At 49.2% G+C, this 17,999-nt stretch overlaps 2 protein-coding genes across 2 annotated transcripts; one reads left to right on the forward strand and one right to left on the reverse strand.

Annotated features, from left to right (window-relative positions):
* Window positions 1–779: 779 nt before the first annotated feature.
* EI90DRAFT_3145283 (PIN domain-like protein) lies at window positions 780–2,761 on the reverse strand (the record flags this gene model as incomplete). Its single annotated transcript, XM_039065260.1, has 8 exons — window positions 780–1,043; window positions 1,183–1,550; window positions 1,607–1,772; window positions 1,910–2,034; window positions 2,083–2,211; window positions 2,257–2,483; window positions 2,596–2,681; window positions 2,738–2,761. 8 exons carry the CDS (start codon window positions 2,759–2,761, stop codon window positions 780–782), a joined length of 1,389 nt encoding a protein of 462 aa, XP_038917271.1.
* Window positions 2,762–4,592: 1,831 nt separating this feature from the next.
* On the forward strand, window positions 4,593–7,695 carry EI90DRAFT_3053057 (uncharacterized protein). The gene is made up of 7 exons (XM_039059997.1): window positions 4,593–4,708; window positions 4,754–4,825; window positions 4,877–5,113; window positions 5,175–5,443; window positions 5,498–5,985; window positions 6,035–7,255; window positions 7,547–7,695. Exons 2-7 carry the CDS (start codon window positions 4,759–4,761, stop codon window positions 7,560–7,562), a joined length of 2,298 nt encoding a protein of 765 aa, XP_038917272.1. The 5' UTR covers window positions 4,593–4,708; window positions 4,754–4,758; the 3' UTR covers window positions 7,563–7,695.
* The last annotated feature ends 10,304 nt before the right edge of the window (window positions 7,696–17,999 follow it).

Here is a 17,999-nt window from a genome sequence, read left to right on the forward strand (position 1 = left end):
AGTTACAGTTTCTTCTCATTTCTATATTACATCCGGGTTGCGAGTGAACCGCTGAAGCGGGTTGCCATATATGGAACGCCGCGTTCACAACAGGCTGATTGATCGACGACGACGGTTTGAGAGATCGCGGTTCGGAATCCGAATTACTACTGATATCAATAATCTCTACAACTGCTACTTGGAGTTGTAGACGCTGATCGAGTCTGCGCCGACGCAGGGATCGAGCATATCCTTTCCTGTCGTCTCATTTGATGCGACGGGGACGGAGAGTCTGCCCGAACGTCCCGGTCATGAGTCTCGCTTGCGGAAGAATCCGATAGTGGATCCAGTCCTATGGCAATCGCCTTTGATCTTAATAACATTTCGGGAGTCTTTTGGTACCCTACACTTCCGTGTGACTTCTGTTGCCGGAAATGGCCCCGGAGTCACACGGCTTCGCATCGCGTGATTCACTTCTGGAAATTTCCGGGGGGATGTAACGGGATGGGATTTGGTTTGCAGGGGCTCGTGGTCGGAGAAAAATTCCACGAGTAATGACTGAACTCGTAGATGAAGGACCTCGACGCACCAAGGGTTTGACATTCGTAAATGTTAGGTCAAAGGGATTATCAAGCGCGTCGGAAGGTGACCGGGGCGCTGCTTTTACTCCTATATCATCGTCGCCCAAGATCGGAGATAGATTGCGGTGAAAAGCTACCTTTGAAGTTGGCGTTGTCGCTAGCTGGCCATCCAATATTGAGTCTTCCGAATCAAAAAGGGCACATGTCCGGCCAGCTGATTCAGAGGATTTGCTGCGCACACCAGATTTTTTTCCTGACTTTTTTTTTGGCTCCCTTTTGGGCCTGGGAAGCCTTATAGGTTGCTACCAAGTTGGGTTCCACCAATTCTAGCATGGAGGCGGGAACCCAGACACGAAGCCCCTTGGCTGTGCGCCGGGGCAATTTGTGATTCATAGTGGGACTTGCATCAGTACTACTGAGAAGATTATCGTGTTCTATATCCTCTCTGTCTCCTCGGATGCCAGCGAGGGTCAAGGCAATGAGCTGCGCTGGATTAATTTCTACTCGATATTCCAGCATATAGTCGGTCGACGGGTGATCAGTGGTGCTTCCGGTGATCCCCCTGATGAAACAATCGCTGAGGCGAGGTCAGCGCCAGCTCAGAGAGGCAGGCCGCAACTACTTTAGATGGTGTTTCGACAATGCTATCGCCTGTGACCGCTGTCCCTTTTGGCCCGGGAGTTTTCGGAGTCTCTGGTTGGGATGTTTCAAATAATACCAAACGTCGTCCTGATTCCCTAACGCCGTTATCAAGATCCAAGGCTGCTCGTCGAATGATGCGAATGAGGGCTCCACCCCAAAGGAGGCTAGCGAAGCGCTTTTGGATATGTGTTTTAGTTCCCCGCTCGAATTTACTCTCACAAAAAGTCGCGAGTCGGGCAAGGCTGTGCTCACGGCACCATCGATCTGGCGCTGGGCAGCCATTTGAGGTAGATTCCGAGGTGACAGGTGAAGCGTATGCCGTCACGACATCCAGGTTTGGGAATGTGTCTAGGATTCCAGTCGATAAGTCTTTTTAGTCTTAAGAAAGCCTTGAGAATTGGTACGAAGCTCCGTGCGAAGATCCTCTCTCCAAGTGTCAAGAAATGCCTGGAATCTCACGGGTGTGAGGGATGCAAAGGCGTCCAAAACAGAATCCCCAAATCCGCATTTTGCCAGAGCATGCGCCGTGTCAACGCCGCAGCCATCCACAGCTGATCCTTCCAAACGATCCTAAGATATTGATATGAGCCTCAATAAAAACGCTTTAATGATGGTGACATCTGTTCATAATCTCCCCCGCCCCTTGATAAATTGAATGGGACACCGCTTGTGCAACGAATCAATGCTTACATGAGTCCAATGAGGACAAAGCCAGCTCTTGTTAATCGAAGATCTGGATCGCTCGCGAGAACATCCGCGTTGAATATCCGCACATGGTACCCATCGTCCTTCCCTTGAGAATTGAGAGCAGGATTTAAGGCCTCTCCCGGGGCTACGAACAAAAACGGTAGACGAACGTTCTTTCTCTGCCATATCTTACGCACGCAAGTAACGTACTTTCGGATCACGATCTTGGCGCCAAACAAAAAGTTGTCTACATCGTCCGACAAAACGGCATCAATTTCCCCGATTTGATTGAGGTAGGCTAGTTCTGCTTCCGCTTCTCCGCCTGGGGGGGGCATTGCGTCAGCGTCTACTCTCCTTGATTGGAGACTGCACTTCACAGTTCTTGTTGCCCAGCTCACAAACTCAAATCCAAAAGCTAAAATCATGTCTTTGACGCCTTGTACCATCCAGTGAGGCTTCCGGGATATCTCTTTGTTGCGCTTCCACGCAGGCCTACGTCCCCCATCGAATACAAACAATGGTAGGATGGGCTGAGCCAGGAGTTTGGCGAGACGAAAGAACACCAGTCTGAGTTCTGGATTTTCCCCTTCTCGGCTATTCTTTGCATGAAAAAACCAAATATTGTGACGGCAAAAACGCTGTTATGGCTTTGAACCGCTGGCGAAGTGCGATGACAGTGAACGAAACACAAATCTCGCGTCAATACCCACGTTCCCCATTGATATTCTTTTCGAACCCATCCACCACAGCTAGATGCATTAAGGGACGCGTCTCAGCCGTATCCTTGATCAGCTATGGAGATGACTGCATTGAATGTGTTCGAGGCTGCAGGAACGTGAGCCACGTACATCCCATAATTTTGGGACCCCCATGGCTTAGGCGATCCAAGAAATGTATCGCGGGGCACGACTAGATGTGTAGTAAAGACGCGGAGAGCAAAATGGCGCGTTCAAACATGCCTAAACATGCACTATATAGTGCTCAGATATCCAAAATTGACTAGCGCACACGTGACACCATCGTCAGAGGACACAGAGAGTAACTACCACCGATCCCCACCTCCGTTTATTTCCCCATTTCTCGACACTCCTTCGAACAGCCGTTATTCACATTTGGCAAGTAATTCACCCACTGGTCTCCGATCTGATCCTCGTCACAGCCGACTGCTGCAAGGCACATGGCCATCCGGCATCAAATTAGGGTGTCACCTTTTCAATGGACTCCTTCTCTTTGTGCAGGACTCCAGCCTCTGTGACTTCGTAACATTAGATAGAGGCTGAGATCAATCCCAGCCTATTACTCCAAGTTTCGAGGAAACTAAAGAACCCTTTGATAATCTATCTCGGTTGACGTGGTACTTTACGTGTAGACATAACCAACAAATTCAATTCAGACCATGACGAGCGACGAGGGCGTGAAGGGGATCTAAGCGATTACGAGTGGATGAAGGTACTAATTGGCTCAGGGAATCATGGGTCTGAAATGTCGAGCGCTTCAGTAAGAGTCAGCCTGACCAATCCACATATGAGAATGACATTGAAACCAACGAAACCAACAAAAATCCCTATATCCCTCCATCGATGCCCGAACGAAATGTTTAATATTCGCACCCGGAGGTGGCGTTGAGGTTGTTGATATAACCACCAGCTGAATTCACGAATGCCTGTGCATAGGAGCCACATTGCTCTCCAGCTGGTGGATTAAATTCGCGCTGGTCACATCGAACGCTGAGGTTATGCATTTCCGTGCTCATAAGCCCGGAAGTGAAAGGATCCAGCTGTTACGGAAGTCAGCACTGGTGTAGCTCATAGGCAACGTGCATTCTCACTTGATACATCCAAGATCGCCAGAATTTTGGCATGTTCGGTTTCGTGATGGTGACACCACAGAAGAGACCGAACAGAACCACCCCAGTATCAACATTGACTAGTACCTGAAGATTGCTGTCTGGCGCTCGAGGTCATACCCGGATATACTGCACTCGTCATTGACACCAACATCCTCCTCTTTTCCCTTTCCGTTGTTGCTATAGCCTTGTTCAGTCTAGCCGTTGGGCCATCGTTATCCCTCTGGCTGGTAAGTGTCACTCATTCACTCGGTACATCATTGCATCGCTCATATGCCGCATTTTTACAGCTGTCACCGAACTCGATAGTCTTTCCAAGAGCTCTTTGAATCTTTGGACTCCTCTCCCTCAAAACTCTTTTCGAGACTGAGGCGAGAGTTCTATCTGATGACCAAGTGTTACACAGAATCCATGTATTTTACTGAAGGCGTTCCCAGATCCTTGATATGTATCTAAAACAACCCAAACCGACCATACCACCTCAGTCGGAGATGCTTGGCCTCAATTCCCAAAAATTTCATTCAAACTCCATTTACGATTTAACTTCGAAATTTTTCAGTGCAGACTCCTACCCAGTCGGTCTTTTCCGAATTTCCGAAGTTTTTTTTCTGGCACATGACCGGTCGCTTCAGGTTTAGTGCGTGACCGTAGCGAAGGGTTTGAAATCAGTCCAGTTCTTCAATGGACGTGGACCCAAAAGACGGGGCTGCCAGAGACCAGCCGCTCGACAGTCGCATTATCCAGGCAATCAATGACTATAGAACTACAAATCCTGGCACTTTCGGACAAACACTTCATGTTCCCTGGGAACCAGTAATATTACTAAAAATCATGCTCTCGACGTATCTACCCATTGGTGCCGATGCTCCTGATACGGACACATGTGCTGGATACATTGACGCCAACCCAAATTTATGGCCTCAACTTTTTACAGCATACGGCGGCACGTCTTTCTCAACGTTGTTCAACCCTGGTAAGTTCTGTGGCAGTATTATAGTGTATCTGATTTCATTACTAGTCGATATGCCGTTCTTGGGGGGCCTTTCCAATCAGGAGGCTGGTGGGCTTCCGAGGAGTCTTAGTGTTAGCGGTGAGCACCTGTTCGTCTTGAGCTTCTCATTTGCCTGACAAGTTGCGTCAGCTCTTCAATCAGCGTTCCAAGAGCCTTATCAGGGAGAGACGCCCCAGCTGCTTATCAATGTATTGAACGAGTATTGGCGGTCAGGTGCATGCGCCCCACCTGAGAGGCCGCATAATTGGTCTATATCAGTCATCCAGTCTTCGGGTATGGGGAAATCCAGAATCGTCGAGGAGGCCGCGCTCTCTATATTTACGATTCCAATAAATATTCGTGAGGAGCTTGGCGATGGTGTCAAAAGTGCGCAATGTCCCATCGCAAATCTAATATTTTTGATCGATGATGTTGATTTTGCCTCTAGCCTATCCTCCCCCGGACGAGAAGTTTCGCGATTATTTTCGAGAACATCGGATAAAAAGCGATCTTCGCCTACAGGCAGAGTATGCAATTATATTGGGCCTGCTATTCACAAAGGCCGCCGCACTCCTTCGGGAATCCGTCTTCAAACATAAAACAGGAGCAGCGCTAGCCCGGCAATGGTCCAATTATCTCAACGAAGGACGGACTGAGACCAAAGTTGGTACGAATAGGAAGGAGTTCCTGGATTCTGTAGTGGATCGGGCGATGGAGGTGATGTCTGGAGGCACTAATGGTTGCTGCCACCTACTGAACTTTCTTGGGAAGATTCAATCGGGGCTAGGTGCAAGAGAAGCCCAACAGGAACTGGACCTCCACAAAGCCGAAATGAAGGAGTCATGCCGCACATTTGTCGGGGCCATCTCCAGTAATGATAGGAGAACAGAAGAAGTCAAATCTGTTGTTTACTTTGATGAAGCCCACCAGCTTACCGAACCCCCACTGGAAATGCAGAGCGAGGCACGCCATTACTCGCCCTATCATAACCTTGGCAAAGTGCTGTCTGAGCTAGCAGAATTCCCTGTTTTTTTCATTTTTCTATCTACGAGCTCTCATCTTCAGGAATTCGCTCCCTCGCGCGCTAGCCATCCATCAGTTCATATGTCTCAGGGCCTCCGCCTCTTCCCTCCTTTCACTGAGCTGCCGTTCGACATATTTGAGGACAAAGTATTTCAATCTTTGAAGCGCCAGAATAAAAAATGCAGCCTTGAAAACATGGGTCAAACAGATGTGATGGTAGGGTTTGGACGTGGCCTGTGAGTGTCTACGACTTAATTTGCGATAAAATTGACTAATTCGTAACAGATGGTATGTCCACCACAAAAACTGGGTGGAGATGGGAGGATTGCCTGTTATAGCATTTGCCAGAGACAAACTGACTGCGCAAGAGGACGAAGCGAGAGTGTTTCACACTGTCATTGCTGCTCTGGGGGTTCGCATCGGGGTAACCTTCGACCGAACGACTCAAGTCTCAAGGACTATGGAATCAGAACTCGTTGAGTCACACATGCGTGTTATTTATGCCATCCCTGAACATTGCGAGTTTATGCATGCTGGGTCGCCCTCTGAACCTATACTGGCAGAGGCTGCAGCGTGGCACCTGAATGACCCTTTTGATGGTGGGGGAATAGAACAGCAAGGCCCAGAGATTCTAGCTCGGGCTTGTGAAAAGAGACTGCTTGTGGAGGGAGAGCGTGGGGAACTCTGTGGTCGACTTCTTGTGACCATTGCGCATGATATTGCCTTGAAACGTCAACTCTCTTTGTCGAAAGCAATTGCTGAACATCCTTTTGACCCATATTTCCATCGACCTGTCCATGTCCTCGGCTTTCTCCAGGCTCTATTTACGGACAACATCTTCCGTGATGTGATATTGGGTGCCCACTCGGTGACGGCCAACACGGATGTGCCCACCTTAGGAATGGCATTTGCGAAGTCTTATATCTTTTTTTCCCATTTTGCTCTGGCTGAAGATTCTCAAATGCTGTCTGCTCCAAACCTGGCAGTAGCTCTGCTGCGTGGCATGGCTCTCCAAGCCAAAGACAATCAGAAGTCGATTGATGCTGTTATTCCTGTTCATATGGGTCCGCCAGATGCATCTATCTCACCGAAATCAACATCAGCGGTCAACTTGAAATTCAACAATCGCCAAGAGACTACATCATCTTGCCATGTTTCTCGCCAGATCACCGTTCCAAATGAAGGGATGCCAGTAATATCGATCATTTTCGAGCTCGGAGCTGAGAAAGTGCAAGAAGATGGACTTGTGACCGTTAATGGAGCGACAGATTGTGAGACCCACAGCTCTGCCTGGGATGACCACCATTATGAAATTGTCGCCTATGGTTGCAGTGCAAAGACTTTCAGGGCGGTTTTGCCGGCTGTTGAGCCACATTACCAGTCCATTCTTGCAGCTCAAACCATTGTTCAGGGCTTTCCTCCAGCAGCAAATGAGCAGAGGTTGCGTGCTCTTCAGAACTTAAAACCATTCTTTAATGGTGATCGAGAGTCAGCAGAATGGTCCATGTTGCTGTCGGCACTACCCTGACTTGCCCGACCCCCCGTCCGACCCGCTCCCTTCCCGCCCTCCTGCCCGCCGCTCCCCCCGCATATCCGACCCCGATCCCCTCATGTGACTTCGGTATCCCGAAGTTTTCGCATTTGCACTGTGGAAGTGAAGTTCTTTTTCTTTTTACCACAGTACAGTGTAGCTACTCTTCTTTATCTATACTTTCTTACCAGTAGCTATGCCTGAGATGGCTGTGTTTACAGCCAGGCTGTGACTGTAGAGGGGTCATGGGACCGGGTCCGTTGACAGTTGCTTGTGGAATGATCTGTTTTTGTAGATGGCCTTGACATTGAAGCAATGCAGATCCCATATGATTTTGTTGGCAGAAATTATGTACTAGAGTGCTTGCTCCACTCTGCACTGCACATTCTTATATTCAATCATATCACACTTTTCACACACAATTGCTTTGAACCGACCAAAAAATTTTCCCCCTATTGTGCAATCATTTCTTACAGCAACAAAGAAGAAATGAGAAATGCTCAAAAGGAAGAAAAAAGAGAGAAGTGCATAAGACAGGAAGGGTTGTAAGGGAAGATTTCTGTCAGGGTTTGGCTCTCTGTAAGTGTCACAAACCTACCTGGAAGCTGTCCATAAGCCTCCAAGGCAGGGTGTCATGTGGAGCTTGAGTGTCCGGGTGGTTGGATACAGGCTGAGGTGGGGCAGAGCTCCGGGGGTGATGAGGGGTTGAAGGGACTTGGCTTCAGCAACTTGGAACAGAGTGCTGTGCCCATTACATCCACAGTGTCCCTGATTTGTCAAGGGGGCTGGCAATGGAGTGTAAGTTGGGTAATCATGGGTAGTTTCTACCTGAAGCATGTAGCTTGTGTTAAGTTGCCTGGTTCCCAGTCCATTGAAAGATTATGCTGTAATAAGCTATAATTTCAACAGGGGAGTAGATAGGCTAAAGAGCCTTTCTACACCCCATGCCACTTTACAGTATATACAATGTATAAGTTTACACCAAAGTCGGCATATACATGCAGCTTGGTAAATAGCAGACAAGTGCACTTTCATGCACTATTACAATAACTTGGTCAAAATGTATATACAAGATAAATTTATTGAACAAAAGGAAGTGTGTGTGGCCTATCCAGGCCTTACACTCTCCTCCCATGTGATACATTGATATTGCATCAAGATAGCAAGAAATGCTGTGTGCACATGTAACAAGAAAATCAAATTATCATCCCAAAGATGTAAAATAAACATGAAGATGGTTGGGTCTTCACAAGGTGGTTAGACCTTCACATACGTTGAATGGGTAAAGGCAGTTAGGCCTTTACAGAACTGACACTTAGTGCCATATCCTGGATCTTCCACCTCCCTCCACCCTAGTCCTAGACAACTCCTATGACCTCCACCAGCCCTCCCAATCTCTCTCTGCTGCCTCTGGTCAATGCTAACGATCCTAGGACTACCTCCTCCTTCGACTCTTTCCCACTCTGCCTCCCATCCACTTCCACATCACCTCTGGACCTCCCCTACCACACCTCCACTTCCTTGGACCTCTTGTTCAAAGGATATCAATCTGCTTGTTGTTGGTGACCCTCAACTTGCCTATCCACCCTCCTTCCCACTTCTGGTCTCCACACCTCCGGCACCTCCGGTCGTGTACCTCTGGTACCTCCTTCCCTCTGGTACCTCCCCACTCCTACCTTACCTCTGGTCATGTTATTCTTTGTTGTTTTATCATTTGATATTTTCTCAACCCCAATCTTCTGGACTACAACTTCCGGGCTCCAGGGACGATTTGTTCCCATCTTTAGTGGAACTAAGCCACCTACCCTGTTGATGGTGCCAATAACCACTGACGCCAAGGGAAAAGGTAGGGAGATTGACCCAGGACAACTGGCTGGATCGTCGACTGCAGGGGAGAGTGGAACTTCTCCACTCCATTTCAGGCCAGGCTTCGTGCCCATGCCGTTCATTCTGTTGTTGCAACCCACGAACAGTGGGGTGAAAATACCATGCGTTGATGCTACTCAAACACGTAATTTCCCTCCCAACCATGGGAGAAAGAAAACAGTGCCAATGAAGGCCACTGTGGAGATGATACAGGAGGAGGATGGTGGTGCAGAAGTCATCAGTGTTCCATATGATTATCACACACAGAAAAAACGCATGATCTATGTCCAGGATTGTGTAGATGACATTGGCAGACAGCTTGCCAAGGTCAGACCAATCTTCGCTGAGCATAGTCTCAGCGAATCCACTTTTGACTTTAACACCCATCTGGATACAGACATGGCATTCATATACAATGTGGGTCATGGGGCAAATGGTGAAAACCCTGATAGACTGTCCCACAGCACAGCACTCAGATGGGTGCTGGATAATTACCACCATTTCTCACAACCGCCTGCAGCTCCAGAAGGGAGCAAGAGGCATGTAGACCAAGTTAGGTCTAACTCAGGAAGAAGGCCCCACCGTCTGAGTGGGGATGGTGATGACAAGGATGGTGGTGAGGGTGGCTCGTCCTGGCCCAACCCAGACCCATTTGGCACCGAGATAAAACGGGAGCCTTCATCCAATTTTCCAAACTGCTCGTCTGTACAACCGGTTTGTTTGACTCAACCATGCGTTCATATGCAGCACCTGTGGCACAAATAGTGCCTGATCCATCTGAGTTCATGGCTCAGCTTCTTGAATCTGCATGCCAAAGTGTAGAAGTTTGAATCCTGCAGCCACTGCCTGCAGATGTCCATCCAGAACTGCTCAAAAAGATGCGGGGACTAACTCCGACCATTAAATGGTCTGGAGAAAATAACTCAAAGATATTTCACAACTGGCTGCACTCCTGGCTAGCCTATATGTCGTCGTGTGGGTGGAAGGGTGAAGCTTACAACGAGTTTGTCAGGGCACATACCCTGACTTAGCCCGGACCCGGACCCGCATCCGGACCCGCTCCACTTCCCACACATGCTTCCCGCACTGCATGCTCCGGTCCCCAGATCCTACCTTCATGTGACTTCTGGGTATCCCCGGAAGTTTTCGCCATATTGGGCCACTGAGGGAAAGTGAGAAGTTAACCTTCTTCTCACTTTCTTACCCACAGTAGGCAAGTGTACATTACTTGCCTTTATCTTACCCACTTTCTTACCCACAGTAGCTGTGCCTTGAGACTAGGCTGTTTACAGTTAGGTTGTGGGTTGTAGAGAGAGGGGTCATGGGGACCCAGGGTCCATCCCCTGACAGAGTTTCACATCCACACTTTGACAACCGCTGTTGAAGGCGAGGCGCAAGACCTCCTAATGCACTATATACGCATTGGAGTGCAGAATGGGGTAACTCCCCCATTCTGGGATCTACTGGAGATCCTTATCTGCACCTTCATCAAGAAGTCTGCAGTGTCATATCCGTGCATATCAGATCCCGACCCGACTCCCGGACCTCCTTCTTCACCACCTCCGGAGTCCTACCCTACCGCTGTCTGTTCCGATATTCACCCTCGGTCCTGGCACCACACCTCCTCTCACCTCCCATGCCACCTCCACCCTTCCATCACCCTCCTACTCTTCTCCCGTCCGCTCCGATACTCACCTTCGGACCTGACACCTTTCCTCTCCTCCACACCTTTCCTCCCTCTCTCTTCCCTCTGGCCCTCTTCCGTCGATCCCCCGCCAAGTTACGACCTTCCGCCGCTGTCCCGTACTTCATACTCGGACACCGCTCATACCTTTGCTCCGAGCCTCCATCATAGCTCCTACCTCGGACTTTGACTCCACCTCAGCCTTAGTCCATTGCATTGGTGACCTCATACTACGTAAACACCATTGCCAATATTCCTCGGACTTTCAACCCCACCTCTGTAAGCTCCATAAGCTCCGTAAGCTCCGAGCTCCATGGATCATCTTCGGCTCTTTCGCCGCTTGTAATGTATCTCTCGCATTTTCCCCTCATCCCTATTTGGACTGCTGCTTCTTCTCATTCTAGCCAGTTAGTCATCATCCCCACTTCCCCTCATCCTCCTGCCCCTCTGGGCCTCACCCTCCTTACCTCCTTTCGAACATACCACAGGTTCTGCCTTATGACCTTCGGTACCGCTCCGCTTCTGTCTTCCCTTTGTTCCCATTCGGACGCCTTCGTTCCCATTCAGATCCCCTTTGTTCCCTTGTGCTTTCGCCCTCTCCATTATATATATCGGCGCTTGTACATACTTGTTTTAGTCCTTAGTCTAAAATCGACCTGAAATGCCCCCTAGAGACTTCCTGCTCGCCTCCTATGAAATTAAGGACCAAATGGACAAACAGCAATGGCACAGCGCTCCACTTGAGTCGCTGAGGCCAAGGTCCCTCCTTGCTAAGTCTCTGGTTCCCCTCCGGAATCGTCTGCCCTTGCCCAGTTCTAACATGCAGCAGTAGCGTCCACGAAAGCATTCAAAACGCTTTCATACGATTCCACAAAGGGAATCAAACACTTCTATAATCAGCTGTATCGTGCAGCTGAGGAGATGATCATGCCTCCTGACCAGGCAACGTTCAATGAACGTTTCTGGAACACCATCCCTGGCGAAATGCATCAGGAGATGGTTATGTGCCATGAAATTTCCGTGGATTACACAACAAAAGATGAGTTGTGGACCGCTGTGCTCCACCTGGACCATGCATATGATTCAATTAAGGCAATCTCTGTGTATTGTAGGTGCCAACCGCATCAAAAATGATGCAAAAACAAAACACCAATACTGCAGCAGCACCCAAAAAGGCTGCTGATTCCTCGTCCGCCAAGAAAGTGTACAAAAACACCTTTGGGGGGAACATGTCAACTCAGAAGAGCAGGCAATGCTTGACCTTCCGTGCGAGCTATTTGCCGGCTCCAAAAACAGAAAAGTGGACGTTGTCTACAATGACAAAATCGATGCCATCCTTGGATAAGGATGGGAAACCGTGTTGTTATAAATGCGGGAAAGTAGGGTATCAACATGATTGCCCAAATCATGACAAGCCCAAACTGTGCATGTACAACATAGCCATCGAGTCTGATGAGTGAGACCTACAGGACTCGGAGCCTGTAGAAGAACCGGAAGGTGTCGAAGATCCTGCAGAGGTGCAGGACTATATGGCTGATGATGAGGCGTTCGATGATAAACTCGTGGACAACCCGTACGACCCCAACCTCCTTGCTGAAGTGGAGGAGGAGTACATAGAGGTGGATGCTGACATGTTCGTCGGTGCTATGACGTTCATGGACCCCATGGACGAAAATTTCTCCATTAAATTAGTGTCTGCTCGGCAAGCGGACAAACTGCCATCTGATGAGCAGATAGTGGCTGAGCTTGTCGATGACGCAGTAAAATCTTACAAAAGGGACGGCATAGTACCAGTCCCTAAATCTTCATCCAACAAACCGTCAATGCAAAGTGTGACGAGTTCTTCAGTGCTTAACAAGCTTCTGAAGAAAATCCTGCCAATATTCGATGCAAAGTTTAGAATCTCGTGAGAGGCGGGTAAATACCCTGAAAACCGCAGCACTGACTTAAGGTGGATGCTCACCAGCAAGGTTAACATCACCGGGGTAAACGCTTTTGTCCTATTTGATAGTGGCACTGAAACAGATGCCCTATCTCCAGATTTTGTCCGAGCAGTGCACATTCCACTGCTCGAGTTGCCAAACCCCTTGGTTCTCCAGATGGGGACCAAAAACAGTCATTCATGCATAATGTATGACACGAATACTCCCATAACCATTCATGGGGTTACAACTACTCACTACTTTGATGTCGTTAACATTGACCACTACGACGCCATTCTCGGAGCTCCTTGGCTGAATGCCAATGGAGCGTCCCTCAATTTCGAAACCCACACCATCCACATAAAGATGGGTGACATCAAAATGTTTGATGTCCTAATGGGACGGGGTAAAACTTCCATGGGGGCTGCTGCATGTGGTCGCCCCAAACTTCCCCGTGCACCGAGATCTGAACTGCCATCTAAACAGATGGCATGACGCAATATGGTGAAGGCTGTAAACCCTTCACCACATGTACTTGCCATGTCCACTAAAAAAGATGCGGACACCCCCCAGTGGCCCAATCACTGGCCAAGCCTGAGGTGGAAAGACCTCAGGCTTCCCAACTGTTCCCATTTAGAAGGGCTGCCAATGACAGACCCTGAATTTGTGCCACTCAGGAATTGGTGGCATGAATGTTTCAAGGACGTCATGGCACCAGCCCCTGAGGTTCTACCTCCATTCAGGGAGGTTAACCATCGGATCAACTTGATTGATCCGAATAAAACATATATAGAAAGGAGGGCTATGTGCCCTCAAGCCTCAAACTGCAGCTTCGAGAGAAAATTGCTCGTTATGAGCGAGCCAAGTGGTGGGAACGCAAGGCAGTCACAATGGCTGCTCCACTTCTTTGTCTTGCAAAGAAGGATGGTTCTTTATGAACAGTAATCGATATGAGAAATTGCAACACAAACTCTATTCTCGATGTCCTGCCCATGCTTGACATGCGTTTCATCATGGACAGTATGGCTCGGGTAACTTATTGATCAAAAATCGATATGATGAACATGTATGAACAGATTCGTATCAAACTGGACTGTGTACAATACACCAGGATGAGTACCCCATACGGTACTTTCATATCCAACGTGCTGCAACAAGGGGACTGTAACGGCCCCTCCACGTTCCAGCGCATTTTGACTTGGATCCTGTTAGAATGTGGGGATTCGGACGACTCCGGAATGGAATCGGAGACTTATCATGGAAGGACCTTGGCCTCAGCGACTCATGCGGAGCGCTGTGCCATTGCTGGTTGTCCTAGGGGTCCCTAATTTCGGATCTAGCAGAGGGAAAGTCTCTTGGGGGAAATTCAAGTTGATTTCAGACTGAGGTTACAAGTTACTAGGTACATTGTATATAAGGAGGGGTCCGGAATCAAAAGGAACAAGGGTAGGACAAAAGGAGACAAAGGGAGATGGAAAGAGGAACAACACCGAGGGTCAAGTGTTTGACTCAATGGTGTTTCCCAAAGGAGGAATGAAGGGCCAGGGCCCAAGGAGGAAGGAAGGAGGTTGGGAGTGGGGAATGGCTAGCTGACTGAATAGAAAGGAAGCAGCAGCCCAAATAGGAATGAGGGAGAATAGCGGAATTGAAATGGACAATGCAATAGTTGCAAGGTCCGGAGTAAGTCCGGAAAGTCCGAACTCGGAGGTTAAACTCCGGAATATTGGCAAACATAATTAAATGGAATGAGCTAACCAATACAATGGGTATAAGTGGAGGTGGGGTCAAAGTCCGAGGTCGGAGCTAAGACCGGAGGTTCCGGAGACAGAGATGCAAACGGGATTCCGGAGCGGAGGTCCGGAGTCGGGAGCATAGGTGTTGCGTACTCGTCTGGAAGGTGTCGAGGTTGGGGTCGGACCCGGAATGTTCCGGAGTCGGACCGAAGGTGGTGTCCAAGCCAGAGGTGGGATAACCTCTTGGGAGTCGGCAAGGAGAAGGTGACGGAAGGGAAGTAGGGCTCCGGAAGTCGGAGTTCGGAGTTCTGGGAGCCCGGAGCAGAGGTTGGGATTGTATGGATATGACAGATCCTAAGGGACCAAATCGGTTGAGCCGTCCACATATGGTTCAACGACATCTTCACTGGAACTATGACAGTGAAGCAACACAATGAAAAGTTCTTGTGGATATACACTCATCTAAAAGATGAGAAGCTCTATGTGCAAATCAAAGTAATCGCATGCAAGATGCCGATTCTAAAGCCCATAATCTGGGATATACCAGATTCAATTCCTTCAGACTGAGACAAGTTCCGTGTCTGGGTCATTGTCAGGGCATACACCCTGACCTAGCCCATACCGCATCCACACCCGCACTCGCACCCGCACCCGTGACTGCACCCGGCTGTTGCACTCCCCGCGTGCGCCCTGTGCTGGATGCTCAGTGCGGCCGGATGGCCCGGACCTCGGGTCTCAGGTCTCATGTGACTTCCGGATATCTCCGGAAGTTTTCAATCTATTGTGGCCACTGTGGGAAGATGAGAAGTTAATTTCCTTCTCATCTCTGACCCCCAGTAGGTTGTGCCCTGGACAGGGCTGGTTACACCTGGGACTGTGGACCATAGGGGAGGGTCATGGGGACCCGGGAGTCGTCCCCTGACAGTCATCACCGATGCCTGCCTGGCTGGTGTCGGGGCCGTACTCACACAGGGTGAAGAGTGGCAAACCTCTAACCCTGCTGCGTTTATGTCAAAGAAATTCACCCTGACTCAACAGGCGTATTTCACCTATGAGCTGGAAGCTCTAGGCATTCTGGAAGTGCTCACCAAATGGCTCGACGAGCTGACTGGTGGGCGAAAATTCACTGTGGTCACTGACCACAAGGTGCTTACTTCAAAGAGAAGAACCATACTGCACTGCATCACATTTGCTGGCAAAATTTCTTTCATGGTTTCAATTGTGACATCATGTATGTACAGGGCCACACAAACAAAGTGGCTGATGCCCTGTCGTGGTACTATGAATCCTCATCAGACAAGGATGTCCACTACAACGATTACATATCTGCAGATATACGGATTGATAAAAAGGGCGACGACTTGCCCTTGGCATGTGCTGAAGAAGCACAAGAATTGTTACACCTGCACAGGTTAAAACTGCAGTGCATACGCCTGGGTGCATCTCACTCTATCAGAGACGCTCAGGAACCACGAGATCTTGAGGCATCCAAGCTTGATCCCCCTGACGATCGTCAAGGGAGGAGGGAGCTTTCCCTCGAAGATGTACTGCTGCCATTGGCAGAACTATGTCCTCATGTGGAGGACAACGCTTTCATCGCAAGTGTGAAAGATGGCTACTCCAGGCACACTGCTTGGAAAGGAATCCTCACAAAACCTGAGGAGTTCCCCAAGTTCTCAATCGTCAATGGCCTGATTTTTCGTCTGAATGATTCAGGCAAACCATGACTTGTCCTCCCTGAATCTATTCATAAAGGGGGGAGGATTATGGGCATTGCGATCGAGCACGCACACAGAATCCTTGGTCACCTCAGCATCAAAAAGACGCTCGAGTATGTATGCAAACACTACTGGTGGTCTTTGATGTCAAAAGACATCGAGAAATTCTGCACATCCTGTGGGACATGCCAGATGACCAAGAAAAGCAAACTCAGATATCTGGGACTGCTGCACCAGCTCCCAGTCCCTGAGAAACCTTGGGAGTCAATCACCATGGATTTTGTCAGACCATTCCCAACAACCCTGAGTTATAACTACCTTTGGGTAGTTTTGTGCCATCTAATGTGCCAGGTTCACCTAGTGTGTTATGGAAATGGAGAATCTTATGGTCCATGACAGGCAACCAGACCTTGAGGCCCTTTGCTATGGAAATGGGCCTAGACTCCTATAGACCAGGCACACAGGTAAGATATTTCTTACTTCTTCTCACTTCATTCTCTGCCAAACCCCATGCCAAGCTTTCCCACTGGGTTTTGGTGCTGGCTGGGGGATTTGTTGATTTCCAAAGGACTTCCTTTGGCCATTATAACATTTGTATTAGATAGATACAAGTCATATGACATGTATGGTAATTGCCGAGATGTTTTCTGATTATCAAATACATAACCCACAAACCTTGTACCGCGATTGTAACATCCTCACCATTGTGTCACCACTGTAAACTCAACCTGTAACCCTGGAACCATGTCCACCTCCCTATTCCTCCTCTCCATGACAAAACCGCAACGAGGAGGGCATTCCCATGCCCAACCTCCTGCTGCCCACTCCCACCAGTCCACCGGGTGGTTGAGTGGTTACTCCCATCCAACCAGAAGTTCCCTATCAGGAACTGTAGCCTATCCCACCTCCACAGGAGAAGGATACGGTCCAGGCAGCTCCAGGATGCCTGGCCACACACCCGCGGGTCCCACTTCCCATGGTCACCCACTACTGTGCACTGGTCCACCAGCCCGCTTTCCCCAACAACTCCCGCTACCGGTACGCTCCCATGAGCGCCAAGTCACCGATAGCCACCAACTGGGTGACTCCCTTTGGGAGTCCCAGTATCCCTCACTACCGGTACACTCTATTGAGCGCCAAGTCACCGCTAGCCAAACACTCCCAGCATACCTGCTACCGGCACACTCCCAGGAGTGCCAAGTCCCCATTAGCAGACAGCCAGGTGGCTCCCTCAAGGAGCCCACATCATACTCGCTACCGGTACGCTCCCAGGAGCGCCAAGTTACCGTTGGCCGACACACAGGTTGTACTTCCATACACTCATCCTATTCTGCTCTCCCTCCGATGGCTACGCAGCCACCTTCATTAGTGAGCCGAACGGCTCAGGTTGGGTTCCCTGGAACCCATTCCTGTAACATAGTGCCTGTGATGACCCAGGTCAAGACAATTGAGCTGGCACATTTGTTCCTGCAACATGTTGTGTGTTTGCACGGCATGCCAACATCCATTGTGTCAGATCGTGACACAAAGTTTATGTCTCAATTCTGGACTGAGTTGCACTGACTAATGGGTGTTAAACTCAAGTTAACCACCGCATTCCATCCTCAAGGGGATGGCCAAGCAGAATGAGTGATCCAGATGGTGGTCCAGATCCTTCGGTCATTCGTCCGACCCGATCAACGAGATTGGGCTGTGCATATACCCATGGTAGAATTCACATTGAACTCAAGTGTGAATAAATCAACAGGATTTGCCCTGTTTGAGTTGGTATACGGATACCTCCCACAGATGACCAT

Source organism: Cantharellus anzutake (genome assembly GCF_015039405.1).
Source record: "Cantharellus anzutake strain C23 chromosome Unknown EI90scaffold_18, whole genome shotgun sequence".
In the NCBI taxonomy this organism is placed as follows: domain Eukaryota; kingdom Fungi; phylum Basidiomycota; class Agaricomycetes; order Cantharellales; family Hydnaceae; genus Cantharellus; species Cantharellus anzutake.